Source organism: Anneissia japonica, unplaced genomic scaffold, assembly GCF_011630105.1.
Source record: "Anneissia japonica isolate Jap-2015-1 unplaced genomic scaffold, ASM1163010v1 scaffold288106_len264728_cov135, whole genome shotgun sequence".
In the NCBI taxonomy this organism is placed as follows: domain Eukaryota; kingdom Metazoa; phylum Echinodermata; class Crinoidea; order Comatulida; family Comatulidae; genus Anneissia; species Anneissia japonica.
Window position 1 is genome coordinate 149,363 of NW_022749702.1, and position 17,707 is coordinate 167,069.

General features: G+C 35.3%; 1 protein-coding gene across 3 annotated transcripts in view; it reads right to left on the reverse strand.

Moving 5' to 3' along the window:
* LOC117121142 (prostaglandin reductase 1-like) overlaps positions 1 to 14,207 on the reverse strand; it is a 25,262-nt gene extending 11,055 nt beyond the window's left edge. Inside the window, exons 1-6 of one of the 3 annotated variants that reach the window (XM_033266245.1) lie at positions 14,061 to 14,207; positions 12,171 to 12,336; positions 11,593 to 11,638; positions 3,188 to 3,244; positions 555 to 719; positions 154 to 271 (exon numbers count right to left, since the gene is read on the reverse strand). In XM_033266245.1, coding sequence (XP_033122136.1) covers positions 154 to 271; positions 555 to 719; positions 3,188 to 3,244; positions 11,593 to 11,638; positions 12,171 to 12,276 — 492 coding nt within the window. In that variant the 5' untranslated portion in view covers positions 12,277 to 12,336; positions 14,061 to 14,207. Of the gene's footprint in view, positions 1 to 153; positions 272 to 554; positions 720 to 3,187; positions 3,245 to 11,592; positions 11,639 to 12,170; positions 12,337 to 14,051 lie in introns of all 3 variants that reach the window. The other 2 variants (XM_033266244.1, XM_033266243.1) reach the window with 2 other exon arrangements.
* Between the last annotated feature and the right edge of the window lie 3,500 nt (positions 14,208 to 17,707).

Below are 17,707 nucleotides of genomic sequence, written 5' to 3' on the forward strand. Positions count from 1 at the left end.
GTAGTTTTTTTCTTTATTTCAACACAAAAAAAAAATAAATAAATGAATAAAAATAAATAAATCAAAAAAAATAAATCAATAAAAACAAATAAAAAAAAAAAATAAATAAAAACAAACAAAAACCTGAACAAATAAATAAGTAATATTTCTTACCAATATTTTTCCAAGTTGTCCCACTACAGCACCGACGGCCCCTGCTGCTCCACTAACAAACATAGTTTCTCCAGCTTTGGGCTTCAAGATCTCTGTCACTCCAAAGTATGCTGTCATTCTGCAAATCATAATTAAAAATAATCATAGTTTAAGGTGAAAATGATGTGAGGTGCATTCCCTGTATCAGCATTTGAAGTATGGCTTATCCTGCCATTACATCAATTTTTGTTGGATTCATTACTGTTTTGCTATTTATATGTTAAAAGCACTTAATAATAGATAAGGGTTTTTAAGGGTTCATTATTGATAGAGGTGCTGTCTTCAGTCTCCTCTTTATTATAAGACAGGTTCCACCTTGTTCTTGAAGTCAAGGGGCATAAATGACAACACTGACAGCTTACCCAGGCATTCCAAGTATTCCGAGTGACAGCGAATACGGAAGATCAGCAGGATAAGCTGGAACCTTCCTTAGCTGTTGGCCATTGGAGATTGCATGAGTACACCAGCCCGACATGCTCACAACATTAGTTCCCACTGGATAATTGGAATTCTTGCTCTCTATCACTCTGCCAATGACAAATAGTTTTCACAACTGTATAACTCCATTCACACTATCAAATTGTTGATATGATATGATGTCATACTACAGCTAATACATTATGGGCATACAACATAATAGTCGCATCTCTTTATACTGTCAAAACATCTCAACTCATTTACCTCTACGGCGTTCAACTCATTTAGATCTTCTGTCAATGTACCGTATATACTGCACTTGCGCGAATAAACGCCCCGTTTGAATAAGGGCCCCTCTTGAATAAGCGTCCTTCCTAACGTGAAAAATGTCTTAAGTGCCCCGTTTGAATAAGCGCTCCCTTAATTTCGAATAAGCGCCCATCGTTTCCTAAAAGAATTCAATCATACTATACAGTACATCACCAACTTAATTTTCTGCATAAACTATTAGCATCTATCTTAGCACCGTCCGTCGGTCAAAGTCCATCTATCCATGTCTCGGTCTATCAGTTAACATGGTTTTCAGTTATGATGCACCTTTAGAATCCCGTTCTTGTTTCATTGCTACCCTTTTTAGAACTACAGTATTTAATATCTAAAAATTAAAATACTATATGGCCATTAATTTTCATTCAAAAATAATCTGACTTCATCACTCTCGTATCTAAGCAAGAAACCCTGCAATGATCCTGCTAATCTGAATTGGCCGATGGCCAACACGCTTACCACCACCACCACCAGCACCACCACTAATTTCATCTGCTGCTGTGTATATGCCCCCAACATTCTTGTCATGAGCACTCTCTCAACGATTACATTTTCTTTAACAAAACCATTTGAAAAAAAAAAATTCCAATTTCCCATAAGCACCCCTTCAATTTTAATCTATTTCCATAAGCGCCCCCTCAATTTCCACGAAGTTTTCATAAGCGAACCGTTTGAATAAGCGCCCCTCAAAAAAAGCCAAAAATATTTTAAGCAACCGGGAGCTTATTCGCGAGCGTACGGTATTGTATATTATTAATTTAACTGTAGTGTAATTTAATATTTTTTGCATTGTTATGAATAGTTTCATATTTATATCTGTCTATCTGTTAATTTATTTTTATATTATATTTTGTGTATGACTATAAAATGGAATCGTGAATCTTTTGAATCATTAATCATTTTCATTTTTTTATTTTTTTTATTTTCCATGTTAAGTATGTTTGTGTGCGCCTCGGAATAGATTTACCTAGATAGATGGCGTATTATAAATGCATTATTTTTATTATCATTATAAATTCACTGTTTTTTGTCACATAAAATTTAATACTGCAGTGTGGACAAAGTTTACAGTATGTGATACATTTGATAATGTGGACAGACCTTTTGAACCAAAAATTGTACTAGATCATTACCAGTGGTGTAACACCTATGCACAGAGACCCCGATTCCTACCCATGGGATCCTCGATCTAGCACCATGATCCAAAAGAGCTTTTTTCAATACACGGCGGCATAATGTAACTCTAGAACATATATATCATATTATATCCAGTGACCGATTAAGGGGCCCCCTAAGTGAGTCAAAATTTTTTTTAATGGGAGACAAAAACAAAAAATAATATTCAAATTTTAAGTCTTTGAGTGCCATTTCCGCCGATCTAAAGGCGCCATAATCACGGGTGATACAAACCGTTGTACGATGCATCAGTGAAAGTACCTACCTGGGCCCCTCGGGGAGAGCTGCCCCCCCCCCCTCCTGGGGGGGGGGAGAAAAAGCACAATTCATCAGGGAGAAAAAAAAATTATTTGTATTTTTTACATATTAGTAGACTCTAAAATCAAATGCCTTTGAAACCCCTAAATTGTCAACATTTTCAAGGGCTTCACCCCCAGACCATTTTCGGAACCTTTTAATCGAAGCTCGACCACGCCCACTTTGCTTTCGTCGGGGAAATCTGACCCCTCGTCGTTCGGGGACCTCGGGCAAATCCTCCAGGACCCAAAAGTCTAAGAATTGTTCATTGGCACAAGAAGTCCAATTACTTGTTATTAAATTTATAGAACACATTGTGTAATTAACTTAATTTACTGAGACAGGTCAAAGGCTGTCTCTTATACACATCTAGATGTGTATAAGAGACAGATATATCATAAAATGGAGAAAAAGAGAAAATTATATTCAAATTTTGATCTGAGTGCATTCCCCACCAATCTAGAGGTGCCATAACCTTTCTTACCTCAGCCCCAACCATGCTGGGGTTGAGGTAGTCGACACTCTCCATCTGTGAAACTCCTTCCCAATTTCTAATTCCTCGATCCACCAATGTGAGATGCTTAAAATTACTATATGTACCAGTTTCATAACTAGTGTTACATCTTTTTTTAGAATATTAAAAAATGTAAGTAAAATTATTTGTACCTTATTGCTTTATTAGCAACATTCTATAGACTAGAAATGATAGTGAAAAGCCTACATGAATGCTTTGTAATTGTGATTATAAAACAAAAAAATCAAAGGAATTTTAACATACTTTGCCATATTTTCTCCAATCATGGTGTCTCCTTCTTTCATTCTGAAACTGTATGGCCTGTAAACAAAATTATAAAATGTTGTAAAGAATGCAGCTTTTAAGCCAGTCATTCACTGCGGCCGATGGTCGTCGGCCACCGCGATTCTATGAAGAATGCAATGACACGATGCGCACGCAACGAATAGTTTTTTATGACGGCCCATTTACACTGCAACGATAATTAGCAGACGGTGTCGGTTCGTCTAACACTCACAGGGAGTGCAGTTGGATCATCGGGCTACGGTCGTAAGATTGTCATACTATATCTTTCAACAACAGTTGTACGATGAAGTTGAGTTTAACAGGCATTAAAGTACAAGATTAAGCATACACAGCAGAAGCAAACAAAGGCTAAAGATGTATGAGAGTGCATGCAGATTTGATATACATTGTGGCACTCTTCAACACCTGAAAATGCCAACTATTGGCCTAATGGCACAAAGACTTCTCACCAGATAATTGGCTTAAAACCCTGTTTCTAATAAAGGATGGCCAAATTTGGTCCATGGAGCCATTAAATCTGGCCTGTGCCAAAAATTAAAATGAAACACCAATATTAAAATTAAATTAATTTATAAATAGTGTTTCCAATTATAAGTGAAGACAAAAACACAACCCCTGGGCTATGTCCACTAACAACATTTATGAATGATCTGGCGTATGAACATGGCTCCTATGGCATTGCAGATGAAAATGTGCATGTTGTGTCTGTACACAAGCTGGTATAAAACACCGAGCCTTTGATTAGGGGCAACCCACTGAGATCTAAAAAAAAAAAAAAAAAATGTTAAACACTACAATCAACAAATGCCAGGGATAATCAGGCCTCGAATTTGGGGTTTTTTGGAGCAAGTTCACATTTGCCATTACTGTATTATTAATACTTTTATTTAACCATCATTTGAAAAATGATATCTGGCCATCTCATACTATAGGTGCAATGTCAATTCAATGTTATGTCCATGGTACCATTGATATAAAAAGTGCATTAAGAAAAATGTATCACAAAATAAGACATATGTATTACTGCCTTCTTAAGGCACCAAGACCAAACTGGCCTCAACAGAGGTAAATTTTTTAGGGCATACAAGCCAATTGGGGAGGCACCAAAGGCACTGGCCTTGGTGCCGATTATATTATTAATAAGTTATAGCTATACCTGGATCAAAAGCTTTGTTTAATTGAGTAGACTCAAATTTGAGGTGCTTTAATTTACAGAAAATAGCAGCACTATAGCTACTTGCCACCTGCATACAGTATTTTCTCCACAGATTTTTTTTTTCTTCTTTCACAAAGGGATTTTTTTCTCCTAGCTATTTTCCCCCAACTATGTTTTCCCAGTATTTTTGCTCCTAATTTTTCCATTTTTTTTTTTCAAATTTCTACCATATGCACTTTAGCTTTGCTCATCTATATCTTGATCCATCTTCTGCCAACATTGCCTCAATCAATACTGCTCTCCTTCGAACACATTGATATATACTTAATTTTTTTATAATGAATTTTTTTTTAGCTATTGAATGTAAATGTAATGTTTCTTGAATAGTGGATAATAGCCCATTGATGGCTTTTAGAGCATATGAATATTTAATTGAACTAAATTATACTTAATAGGGCAGAACATATTATTTGTTGTTATTTATGTGATTTTTGTTTTCTCTATTTAATTGTATTGTATTCGTAAGCTCACACCATAATGGCATAATGTGTTATCTAATCAAGTGACTGATTGACTATTGATGCATTCGCAATACTGATTAAACCTAAAGATACACTGCATACAATTTGCATCCAGGTTCACATATGATTTAGAGGAAAGCAAACAGGAAATCTAACATACTGTACTTGCTCCTTTGGCCATTAATATCACACCTATTTCCTAGTTCTATATATAACATATATTTTTCTCCATCACCTGGAGACAATAATTATTTCTGGTAGGAGCAACACAAGGAGGACAAGATGACTTTATTATATCCAACATGTCTTTTTCTTCTACAATTCGGTATACTGTAAAGATTAATTGGAGGGGTTGGGGGGGGGTGCATTAACTGGCAAGATATGATGATCATGAGCAAGCTCTTAACTTTTCTTTTTTATTGGGGAGGGAGGGGGGAGAGACAAGCCACTGCAATCTCTGACCAATTGGAGTAAGCATACTCAAACAACTGAATAATAAAAATCCCTTACGCCTTATGCTTTTTTATTCACTTATATTTTTTAACTGAATTTACTATTATTTTAAGCACAATTAATGATGTTTTCTAAATTAACATTTTGAAGATGATGCTATGTTTTATAAATATACAGCGGATGAGATATTCTCAACAAAGAAGGGGGCCGAATCGTACACAATTACTAGGTTTCACAACTTCTCGAAAAACCCTGGAGTGGCGTAAAGACACAAGACCATTGAAGTAGATAACTGCTATGGTCAACATAAAATTTCCTTCTTATTAAGCTTTGTCCACCTATCAAATTTTATGTGACAAATTTGTAATGTGCCCATATTTGGGCATGATGATGTGATATTATACCCAAATATGGGCATAGCATAGGTTTTTGTCACATAAAATTGGTTAGTGTTGACAAAGCTTAATATAATTATCGTGTGGATCGAGCATGGCAATTAAGAATGGAATGGATTTATTCAGTGTAAACACCAAGGATATAGCCCACGAAAGTCTAGAAGAAGACTTATTTCCAGTGGGGTCCTTGTTCACACCAATGACAACTTCTACCCATGACCAGAACTTGACAAAACACATTAACAGGTAACGCTTCTTTCCATGTGCTTGTTTTCTTTTTATTTAAATGCCGAGTATTTTTATTACAAATGTAATAAAAATAAATTAATTCTGGAAAAACTGGGAGGGGGTAAGCAAAACTGGGGTACAGGGCTCCCTAGCGGTTCCACTCCCATGACTGGTGCTATGGACTAGTTAAAGCACAAGTAGACGTATGCAGTTTGAAGTACATAGCGTGACAGTGAGTTCAAATGAAGATGACAACAATAAAGCTTCATTGATTGGAGATTAAAGTGGCTATCAATTTGTTTACAGTAACTCTTTATTGCAGCCACACTGTATCCGTTTATTCAGTATAAAAGGTACCAGCATTTTTCTGTGTCATGGCATGCCTGATTACATTTTCTTAAGGAGCTAATACAGAGGGAAAAGATCCTTTTTAATACTGCCAAGTTAAATGCCAACAGCACAAATTTAGCAAAACCAGAAGTAGATATCAACAAGGGGGCATAACTATTCCATGATAGCAATCGGTTAATAGCAAACCCTGCAACAAATAAACCCTTGTCTGTAAATAAAGTACTGTATTGTATAGAAATATCAGACACTGACTGCGAGGCATCTTAACACGCCTACGTTTTGTATTAAATCAGGATGAACTCTAAAATAGTGGAAGCATGTGGTGTAGCGTGTCAGGCACTGGGCTTTCAATCAGAAGATCAGGGGTTCGAGACTGATGCTTGTCACACTGCTTTTGTCAATTTGGCAAGACACTTTATCTGCATTTGCCTCCCTTCACACAGGATTATAAACGGGTACCAGTTAATAGGAGGTGGATGATTCTGAATGAAATTCATACTGCTGATTACACCGCATAACTAGGAATACCCCCCAGGGAGGGCTATTGTAAGTCAGTTTATGTGTTTGCTGCCCTCATGAATTGGTACTCCGCCCTCAAGGCAGAGATAGCTTCAACATGGTGTCTGTACACATGAAACAGCCAATTTGTAGTATGCATGTTTCTTGTTGTTGATATTAATAAATGTTATGAACCCAAATGGTTGTCTACATTGTATCATTACAACCAAAGAGTATAACAGAAGCAGATAGGCTTGCACACTATGAATGATTGATCCTATATCGAATAACCAGGGAAAAATTGCCTTGACCAGTTTCCTGGATATTATGTGCGCTATATAAATCTTATTTAAAAATAAAAAAATAAATAATAAAATATCACCTCATTACCTAAACTACAATTCGTCTTCTTATCCTCTCCCCAAACCCCCTTTTCAAGGGTAATACTCCTCTAGCTTAGTAACACTGCTACAGAGAAAACATGTGCAAGTTTTAGAGAATAATTATTAAACTATTTCAATCTTAGGTTTTTCTAAGAAATCTATAAATTTGTTTGTATTGAGAAGAATGTGGGAGGAGCAAGTCCTAAAAAATAAATGTCACGTACTCCTTGGGTATAATAGAAATGTATTGAGCAAACGTGTCACAAAATAAGTGCATATTTCACTATTATTACATTAGAGTATTGCAACAAACTGAATAGTAAAACTAATGAGTTTGCAAATTACAGCATGAGTCGGCAAAGGTTACATTATAATTTTACCATTATTTAACAATTGCATGTTATCTTGAATCAACATTTTTATGCATGCAAGAGTGTGCATATTTGTTTACCCAACCTCTCCGCTAGCATACCAGACTGTTTGTACACTTGTGAAAATGTTGACAATGCTGAATATCCCCTAAGTTATCTTGTATGAGTCAGCAAAAAAGTTGTACAAACACCTTTCACATCCAGAAGCGCTTAAAGCACTCGCTAATTATCGTAATTTAATAAAGTTATCTTGCATGAGTCAGCAAAAATGTTTACGAAATATTAATGAATCAAAGGTATTTTAAATATACAGTAGTCAAAGTTTCTATCTACAAAAGTAAACTGACAGCTTACAGACCGAAGTGTAATAAATACCGCAGCAGTTCTTACTTTCTTATCCTGCAGCTACAGAGATAACATGTGTTAAGTTTTAGAGAATAATTATAAACTCTTTCAATCTTAGGATTTTCTAAGAAATCCATAAATTTGTTTGTATTGAGAAGAATGTGGGAGGTGCAAGTCCTAAAAAATAAATGTCACGTACTCCTTGGGTATAATAGAAATGTATTGAGCAGATGTGTCACAAAATAAGTGCATATTTCACTATTATTACATTACAGTATTGCAACAAACTGAATAGTAAAACTAATAACTTTGCAAATTACAGCATGAGTCGGCAAAGGTTACATTATAATTTTACCATTATTTTACATATTGCATGTTATTTTGAATCAATATTTTTATGCATGTAAGAGTGTACAAATTTGTCTACCCCACCTCCATGCTTAGCATACTGTTGCACACTTGTGAAAATGTTGGCAATGCTGAACAACCCGAGTTATCTTGCATGAGTCAGCAAAAAAGTTATACAAACACCTTTCATATCCAGAAGCAATTAAAGTACTCGCTAATTATCGTATAATTAAATAAAGTTAACTTGCAGAGTTGGTCTATACTATTGTTTACAGAAGTGTTTGCTATACGTGGGCTACACCCATTGCTTAACAATGCGCTGAAACCTTCAAAGGAGCTTTCTTTGTTTTTGTAGGTAGCTTTGATCAGTAGGGCAAGAATGCTTTGATCTTTAGTTTATTCATAGCTATGTCACCTACTAGGGGTAATGTTTTGTTTGGTCAAACTCTTTTGGTACTTGTGCATATAAGCTTGTAAATATGGATAACTTTTCATTCCTGATGATGACATAATTAATGTCGAAATATTGAATCCCGACTTGATGGCATGCATTTCGATACTTGGAGTATGTATTATACTATCTTATCTTGCATGAGTCAGAAAACTGTTTACTAAATATATGTACTAAAATTCATTTTTGTACATTTATTTTTTCAAAATATACTCTCTCATATATTAAGTCATGACAAGTAAAAAAACATTTCCCAAAAAATAATCACTGTACTAGATAGTAGCCTTAGGCCTAAAAAGATAAATTGTTTGCGTGCGGTTTTATTCTAAAAATTGTATAGGAAGAACAGGCGGAAAAATTTTTTCTCTTTTTTTTACTTTTTTTCTCCTGTCGCCAAAATTCACATATTAAATCGCAATGCTTGCAATTAAGCCTGTCTCACTATTTGTTTTTCAAAAGGTATTCATCAGACTGAATAAAAATAACTCATCGATATTCTGCAATGGATTTAGGCCTAGAATGGGAATACCTTACATCAGACACCACATTTAGACAACTTCATGTGCAAAATGGAGGGGAAAAAAGATCACTTTTTTAAAAATTGTGAACAAAATATCAAAAAAATATTTTTAAATGAAGGTCCCAATTTTTCCATGAGCTAGGGGCTGACGCTAGAGGGCAAACAAACTATTTTTTTTAAGGCCTTATCTTGGGTATAAAATTCTAAAGTTCATACAAAGGGTAAAGGCAGGAGAATAACCCATAACTCACAGCTTCATTGTGCTGAATTGCATATGGGTTAGGTCTGTGACTACCTAGAAACCGTAAAGAGGTGCTTATAGTAGCTAGATGTTCACAACATTCCACAATGACAGGGGCTGAAATGAACCATAGCATCGAGGTAACCCCCTACTCTTCCGAAAGATGCAATGTTTTCTTTAAAGTGCACATGAGCCAGGTGTGTTCACTGGAACACTTTTTTAAGTCCTTATCCGAGAAGACTTGGTTCTACTAACTGAATCGTGGATGAGGAGAGGCTGGAACCAGTACTGATGGTAAAGTTGTAGTTAACGGCGCCCCTGAATTACTGCTCGGCCACTCTACTCTCCCAGTCGAGAGGAATTCAACGTTAAAATTAAGTTTTATAGTATTGGATTGGATATTGGGTCTTTTGTTGTTTGTGCTTACACTTTTGAGTTGGCACTGTCTAGTTTATTTTTTACAACCAATTTGATGTATTTTTTTCTCTTTTGTGATTTGTGAATTTTTAGGGAAAATAAAAAATATTAATGGTTTACTAATTTACTGATTCCTAAAATATAGTTGTTATTTACCTTCAATTTTCATATGTTTAGGAACTATATCAAAGACATTTTGGGCACATTTTCAGGGGCATTTGTCCATTTTAAGATAGCATTGCTAAGGCAATTATCGGGGATTGCATACATTTCATTTCATTTCATTTATTTATTCAGACAAGTGTCTTGGGGCCCCAAAAGCAATAAAATCACCATGACAAAAGTTTGGAGCCCCTTTTAATTTCTCAATACCTAGAACAAGTTTGTTCTTCTGTCCAGCTGGTCTAACCCTAAATTATCACACCTCTGGGAATACTTTATTTTTTTTAACAAATTATGTAGAATTTTAAAGAAAATCATCTGGAGACAAAATTAATACTAAGAAATTACATATTTCTGGCTTCTACTAGGTTTTGATCTATCCTACAACATATTTTCCCATGAGATATGTTACTGCAATTAACTGGCGAAGGCCTTCAACAATAAACAAAATGTAGTACTTCCTAACTCAGGGTGATAAGCCAGGCTTTGTGGTTCATACAGTACATCAGTCAATTGTTTTTTATGCTGGAATATCATGCTTGGATTCTTAACACCTAGCTGATAATTTTAGAAGATAAGATGTGACTGTCCAATTGCAGGATTTGAGGCCTGAGCAGATTATTATATCAAAACTTAATAGGACAAATTTCAAAAAATCTCTAGCAGATGTTTATGGAGAAGAAAGAAATTATTTATAGGAAAATGAATTAAGATAAACACACAATTCAAAGAATACCTCATCTTAATATTTTGTATTGTCAAAACCAATAATATATAGGAGGAGAAAGAAGAAAAAAATTATTTATAGGAAAATGAATTAAGATAAACACACAATTCAAAGAATACCTAATCTTAATATTTTGCATTGTCAAAAACATTCTTCAAATGGTCAAGTATTTTTATAATAGGGCCTTACACAGTAAAATCCGTCACAAGGCGCTTTTTAGTCAAGAAACTAAAATAGAATTTGTGACCGGCTCTGGCTAAACCCTCTGTTTGTCGCAATATGTAATTTTCTGCAAAGCACCCAAAACGTTTGGAATCAGAATTTTTAACATTGTCATGTTTTTGCATTTTATAAAAGTAGGTATATTGAAAACATTTCTGTAAAATAATAATCAATCACTAAATCTAACTGAGAAATATATTAAAATTATTTGTAAAATACAAATCTTAATATTAAACTACTGTATTGAGATTTTGGAATTTTTTTAAGCTGATTTCTCAAAACCAACATGGCTGATATCCAATGAATTATTAATATCTATAACTTTGCTAATACTCAGCCAATTTCCATCAAACACTTTCAATAAGAAAAATTGTAGATGAAAAATGTAGAATCTAAAAATACCAAAAACTCAATTTTGAATTTTCCCTACAAATGGCTGGTTTTGCCAGACTGTACGAATGCGATGGGGATTAAGAAGGTGCACACTGACCACTGAACTATCAGTGTTATAATCAAACAAATCTCTGCTAGTTTTCTCTGGGACTTTGTAAATAAAATTTATAAAGTACTGTACCTCATATATGGATCAACAGTCAGATACAAGGTTTCCAGAAGCACCTCTGAAAAGCAAAATGAAATTATTGTATAAACAATTACAAACAAAATTTACCTCATAAATATTGGGATTCTTTTTAGGAATGATCTAGAGTTGGTATTTGGAAACTCCTGCATCACATTTGTAGAGATCTAGCATAAGAAATATAAAAGAAGTAAATGGATAAATGAATACATTTATTTTTTAATGTCAGAGACAACTTTTAATGTGTAAGCTGCTACTACAAATCAATTTCTATTTTCAAAAGCCAATTTGTTCCAATCAGCTTACAGAGCACAACAAATTTTAATATGCATATTAGGTTTTGTTTATTTTTTTTAAAATCCAAAAGTATAGTATTCATACAGTGTATTTATGGGGAAAATCAATACATAAATAACATTAATTAAAAACCATAACATAAGAATACAGATGATTGATATCAATTGTCCTCAGTCTATAAAAATAGGATTCGATTGTTTTAAATAACAACTTAGGCCTAATCCTTAACTTAATTAGTGAAAGATGAATAATAATTTCAAATACTTGTAAGATACCTCCATCTTTTATAGCTGGCAGCTCTTTTTCCACAATTTTCAAGTCATCCTTTTTCGGCATCCCTGAAAAATGCTTCACCAACACAAACCGTCTTTGCTTCACCATGATCAACTGTTTTTTGGTGGTTTTTTTTGCACCCGGATATTTCTATAATTGAACAAGCTATAAAAATAGTGTAAAAAATTATTTATAGAAATAATGTAGGACTATTGTTAGTTAGCTTGAGCATTTTCCATGGTGAGTAATCAGTGGCGACAAGGACCTGTGTTCACTTAACTTAAGTATCATATAAATAAATAGTTTGGACGCTGGTGAGATACGGTTAACAGAGACATTTTCCAAGCAACAACAAACACATAATCCCATCTGTACAGGACAATTTATTTAAGCAATACTTTTTGGTGGTAATGACCAGGTACACTATGCCTTGTCCACACGAAAGATATTCAACAAGTGAGGTAAAAATTCAAGGAGAAGCAATACATCTATTTTGGTCTCCAGTCACCTTAATACCTTATCTGGTATTATATGATATACCGTATATGATATTATCACTGTTGGTTGTAGAACACCTGTTTACTTCACTGAGAATTGCATATTCTGAAATCACAGCAGGTATAAAAGTGTCATCATTTTTCCAGCAAAATGTTCATAAAAGACTAGTCTACACCACTATATGATTAAAAACGAGAGTATCAATGATGCAATAAACCACTTGACAATAGCTGGCAATGTTTAAGTGCTGTCGGTAGGTGGAGGTTGTGTGGAGCGTTGTTATGTGTATTGAGCATAAAGAAAAACCTTTAAAGTTATAGTACAGCGCAACAACGCAATTTTTTTATGATTTTCGAGGTCACCCTGTGTCCATATGAGTGGGTGTATATATCTTATATTACAGATATATTATCTATGGGTAGTTGTCTCTAGCCACAAGCAAGCACAGGCTTATCAAATGAATTAAAATGGAATGGCATCCATTCAAAGTTGGGACCACCGCAAAAAAGGTGAAAAAAGCCTATGTTCTTATTAAAGGTTCGTCATGTGGACAGGTAAAATCTTTTCTTAAATTTACAGCAGTTAATCAGATATATTAGATCTATTTATACACCAAACTTCAGCTTTGGTACTCAGCTCCTTCATGGTTTGATACTATGTTGAAAACTACACATACTTTAACATAATCAGCAATAACAAAAGTTTTTTAAGAGTTGGATCATTATCATCAAGTTATGTTTTATAAAGAAGTATAGTATAGTAAATCATGTTTTTAACACAGGAAACTCTCATGGTAACTAAAACAATGCTACAGTAGTCCAGAGTATTACTAGTAGTACGTCCTACTACTGCACCATGCACCTATTTTAACTACTTATGCTTAGATAGGATTTTCTTTTTCCATCTTGATTTCAGAGGTCAAAAACATTTTTCAATTTTTTTCATATAGTGGTGTAGACTAGTCTTTTAAGAACATTTTACTGGAAAAAAAGTTTGGATATACAGCGCCTCGTTATTTATGATTTTTTAAAATAACACGATGTCAGAAAATCAGCCCAAAAGCATATCTTATTTCTGTTGGTTATGCACAACTGTCTACCGATTCGTGGAAAAGGCCTATCCATATTGAGTGGCCTGTCTGTTGAGGGTGGGGGCGTTGTCCTGCCGTCGAGAAACACAACCCGGTGCTAAGGCTAATGCAGTTTTGCACCTAACTTTTAATTCTTAATTTGTCTATCTACTACTAGGCCTAGGGCCTAGCCTAGGCCTACACAGGTAGGCCTAGCTAGGCCTAGTAGTAGGTAGGTTAGGCAGGCATTATTAGCTGGCCTAGCCTAGCTAGGCCTCTACCGTCTACGCCATGTGTTTAATAATACTAGTCATACTTACTAGGCCTAGGCCGCTTTATAATTATTAATAACTGATGCTGGTGCTGTGCTAGGGTAGGGTAGGTTTCCTTGTACAGAAGAAACGAAATACATGTATTTATACTCTTTGATTGACGAGGTTATGAATTTGATTGGTTTCAATATTCTATATGGTCACGCTACAGCGAATTCTCTCATGAATATTAAAATATGTATGTGTTTATTGTACCGCCGCACAGTTGGTGGCCAGACTGAAGTCAGAGTGTACAAAATTACTCATTACAGAAGCTAATATAAGCGAATACAAGACTTATCTATAAGTTTTCATACCCGTAGAATTCAATAAAAGTATTTTAAAATTTATACGACGTCATTTTTGTACCGTTTTCTGATTGGACGATGTCAGTTTCCATTGAATACCAAAACAAGTTCATATACAATGATTTGTTTAAGGGGGTTTGGGACAAAAGAATTTCTGTGGGAAACTTTTTGTATTTTCCATTACGTCATATCAAAATACATTTTTCTGATTGGACGGGGCCAAAAGTGTTTTAGGCATAGACCAACATTAAAATTTCTATTGTTAATTTTACAGTGAATATAATTGTTTTGGGTTTTTTTTTTAATAAATCGAAATCGGAATCAAAATTCATATAAATACCAGACAACCTAATTTTACATTTTTTTTAATGTAAAATGTGTTTGGATCTGAGATTCCATGGAATTAGCAGACATTAGGCCTACACCAATGCCATGATATATTAATTCTGTCCTCTATCATATTAGGCCTATACAGTATTGTAAAAGTATCGATAATGGTCGTTTTATGTTTTTTTTTTCGATAATTCTCAGTGCAGTGTGAACGAGGAGGCTTTGAAGAGAAACTTTTGCTGTCCTCTTTGACAACTGTACCACCAGGATTATAACAATGCTTTTTTGCTACTCTTATTATGGTGCAAGGAGTCCCATTTTACTATAGAGCTCATGGACAATGTTTCATCTGTCGTGAACGTTCCGGTTTGGGTTTTCATGGAGGTATTATACCTATAATACCTCCATGGTTGTATATAAGTCTCTTGTGGGTACACAACGCTAAGAACGTGCAAACGTTGTGAAATTATGTTCAGTACGTATTTATGGTTATACAGAGAAAGTTTTCAACACAAAACTGTAACGTTACAGGGCCGGCGGAACGTTTTTCAAAGTGGGGGGGGGGACCCCACTAATAAGCCTGTCTCTTATACACATCTAGATGTGTATAAGAGACAGGTGGTAATGACCAGGTACACTATGCCTTGTCCACACGAAAGATATTCAACAAGTGAGGTAAAAATTCAAGGAGAAGCAATACATCTATTTTGGTCTCCAGTCACCTTAATACCTTATCTGGTATTATATGATATACCGTATATGATATTATCACTGTTGGTTGTAGAACACCTGTTTACTTCACTGAGAATTGCATATTCTGAAATCACAGCAGGTATAAAAGTGTCATCATTTTTCCAGCATATCATAACATATTATTGTTTGCTGGGAAGGTGACTCACTTCAAATGTCGGGATTTAATTAGAGCAAACCGCAAAATAAGAGGGATGTACGCGCGTCTACTCAACCAGTTCATGCGAAGCGTAGGAAAGCACTCCAGAAATTGACAAACTGCTCGTGATTTAACAGTAGCAAATCTTCTAATATTTTGTTACTGTTTAGAATACTTAATTAAATTTTGAGCAGTCTAATAATCCAAATATCATAATTAAGGAGAGAGGTACGTAGTAGTTGAAACAGGAAGCTTTTCAAAGTCTTGGATGTCTCTGAATAAAGTTAAAAGCAATTGACGCCTAGATATAGGCCTGATTGTGATATCACATCTTTATTATGATGATATATGATATTTGGATTAAATATTTTTTCTGTCGTTTAAACAGCGATTTATTATTGATGCAAACTTAAATTTGAACCAAAACATATATTTGTGTTCCCCAATTTATATACAAGAAGCGTGTACATTTTGAAGTAATTCCTAATTTTCTGTAAGAAAAAAAACGTGTTTTGATATAATGTAGTCAATTATAGCATTTGAAATATTTATAGAGAAATTTCCAACATTTTTTGAAAAATACCACCCTTAAAATTCGTTTAAATGTAAAATATTTTCAGGATAGATTCACCAGGGTATACCCATCTTCAATCATGTGAAAAAAAAGTGTAAAATCCATAGTCACCAAAATGGACTTTTGGCACACTTTGATTTCGCCCTGGCCCACTGTGAGCCGCCGTGTGGGATGGACTTGAATTGGTTAGTGGTAAGATGCTTGCCTTTCCATGGTCCTGGGTTCAACCTGAGACAGCAGGACTTTTCCTCACAACTCTATCACAACTCCACTCCCTAAGCCTCATTTATTTAAAGAGGGCGCCTGGTCGGGCTTCTTATACCCTGAAGGAAAACACACACACACACACACACACACACACACACACACACGCACGTTTCTGATTCTGTTATGATTGCTCAGTTGTTAAGTTCGATCAAAAAACATAAATAAAAATAGGTAAAATAGGTTAAAAGTTTAACACACGAATAATTATAGACGAACGGTAGGCCTACTGGGTAAAGACACTCTAGTGTTCGATGTCGAATAGGCCTATATGAAACATGTAGGCTGCCGGCACCTTGACGATAGTGCCAACAAACTTTCACAAAAACGTGATGCAATAATGACAAAATAATTCAGTATTATTGTTTATTTTCGGAAAATATTTCAGCCGCTCCAAATTTCTTTCCTAATCCTATGCTTTGTTCTTCCTATGTTTCTTCCTTAATGTCGTTAAACTTAATTTATTTTACTAAATACAATTAAGCATAATGTTTTATTGTGTTGTCTTTACCCAGTACCGCTCGTCTATTTTATTCGTGTGGAAAAATTTTAACCAATAGCCTATTTACTGTCTTTGGTTTGATTGGTACTCCTCAAAGGTCCATTTTGTTCACCTATCTCACCAGCTTCTTGATGAGTTCCTCAACAGGGGTGGCGCCAGGATTTGCCCGACGGGGCCGAGGTCCCCGACGCAGCTGGGGCCGATGCCCCGACGAGGGGTCAGATTTCCACGACGAAACCAATGTGGGTGTGGTCGAGCTTCGATTTAAAGATTACAAAAGGGGTCCTGGGGGCGAAGCCCCCGAAAAATTTGACAATTTAGGGGTTTCAGATATTTAATCGATTTTAGAGTCCAATAATATGTAGAAAATACATGTAATTTTTTTTTCTCACCGACGAATTGTGCTTTTTCACCCCAACCGGGGGGCAGCTCTCCCCAACGGGCGGGCCAGCTCTCCCCGACGGGGGAGGTAGCCCTGCCTCCTCCCCGCTGGCGCCACCCCTGTTCCTCAAGTCTGTGATATTCCCTATCTATTCAGTTAGTTCGTGCTCCAGCTCTTAGTGTGTTTCTTACATTTCAAGTCGATTGTTTTCACCCAATCCTATCGTATCTTCTTAAAGGCTAAGTGTTGAGTCCCAACAATAAATCCAATTTTCCACTAGTGGAATTTATTCGCGTGAATCGAAGGCGTCGGTTCTGTTCCCGAGTTGGTTGCGCAAATTTCGCTTCGCAAACCAGCGAGACCACTCACAATTTTTGATATACCCAATGACTGGGTCGTAATTACCCAAGAT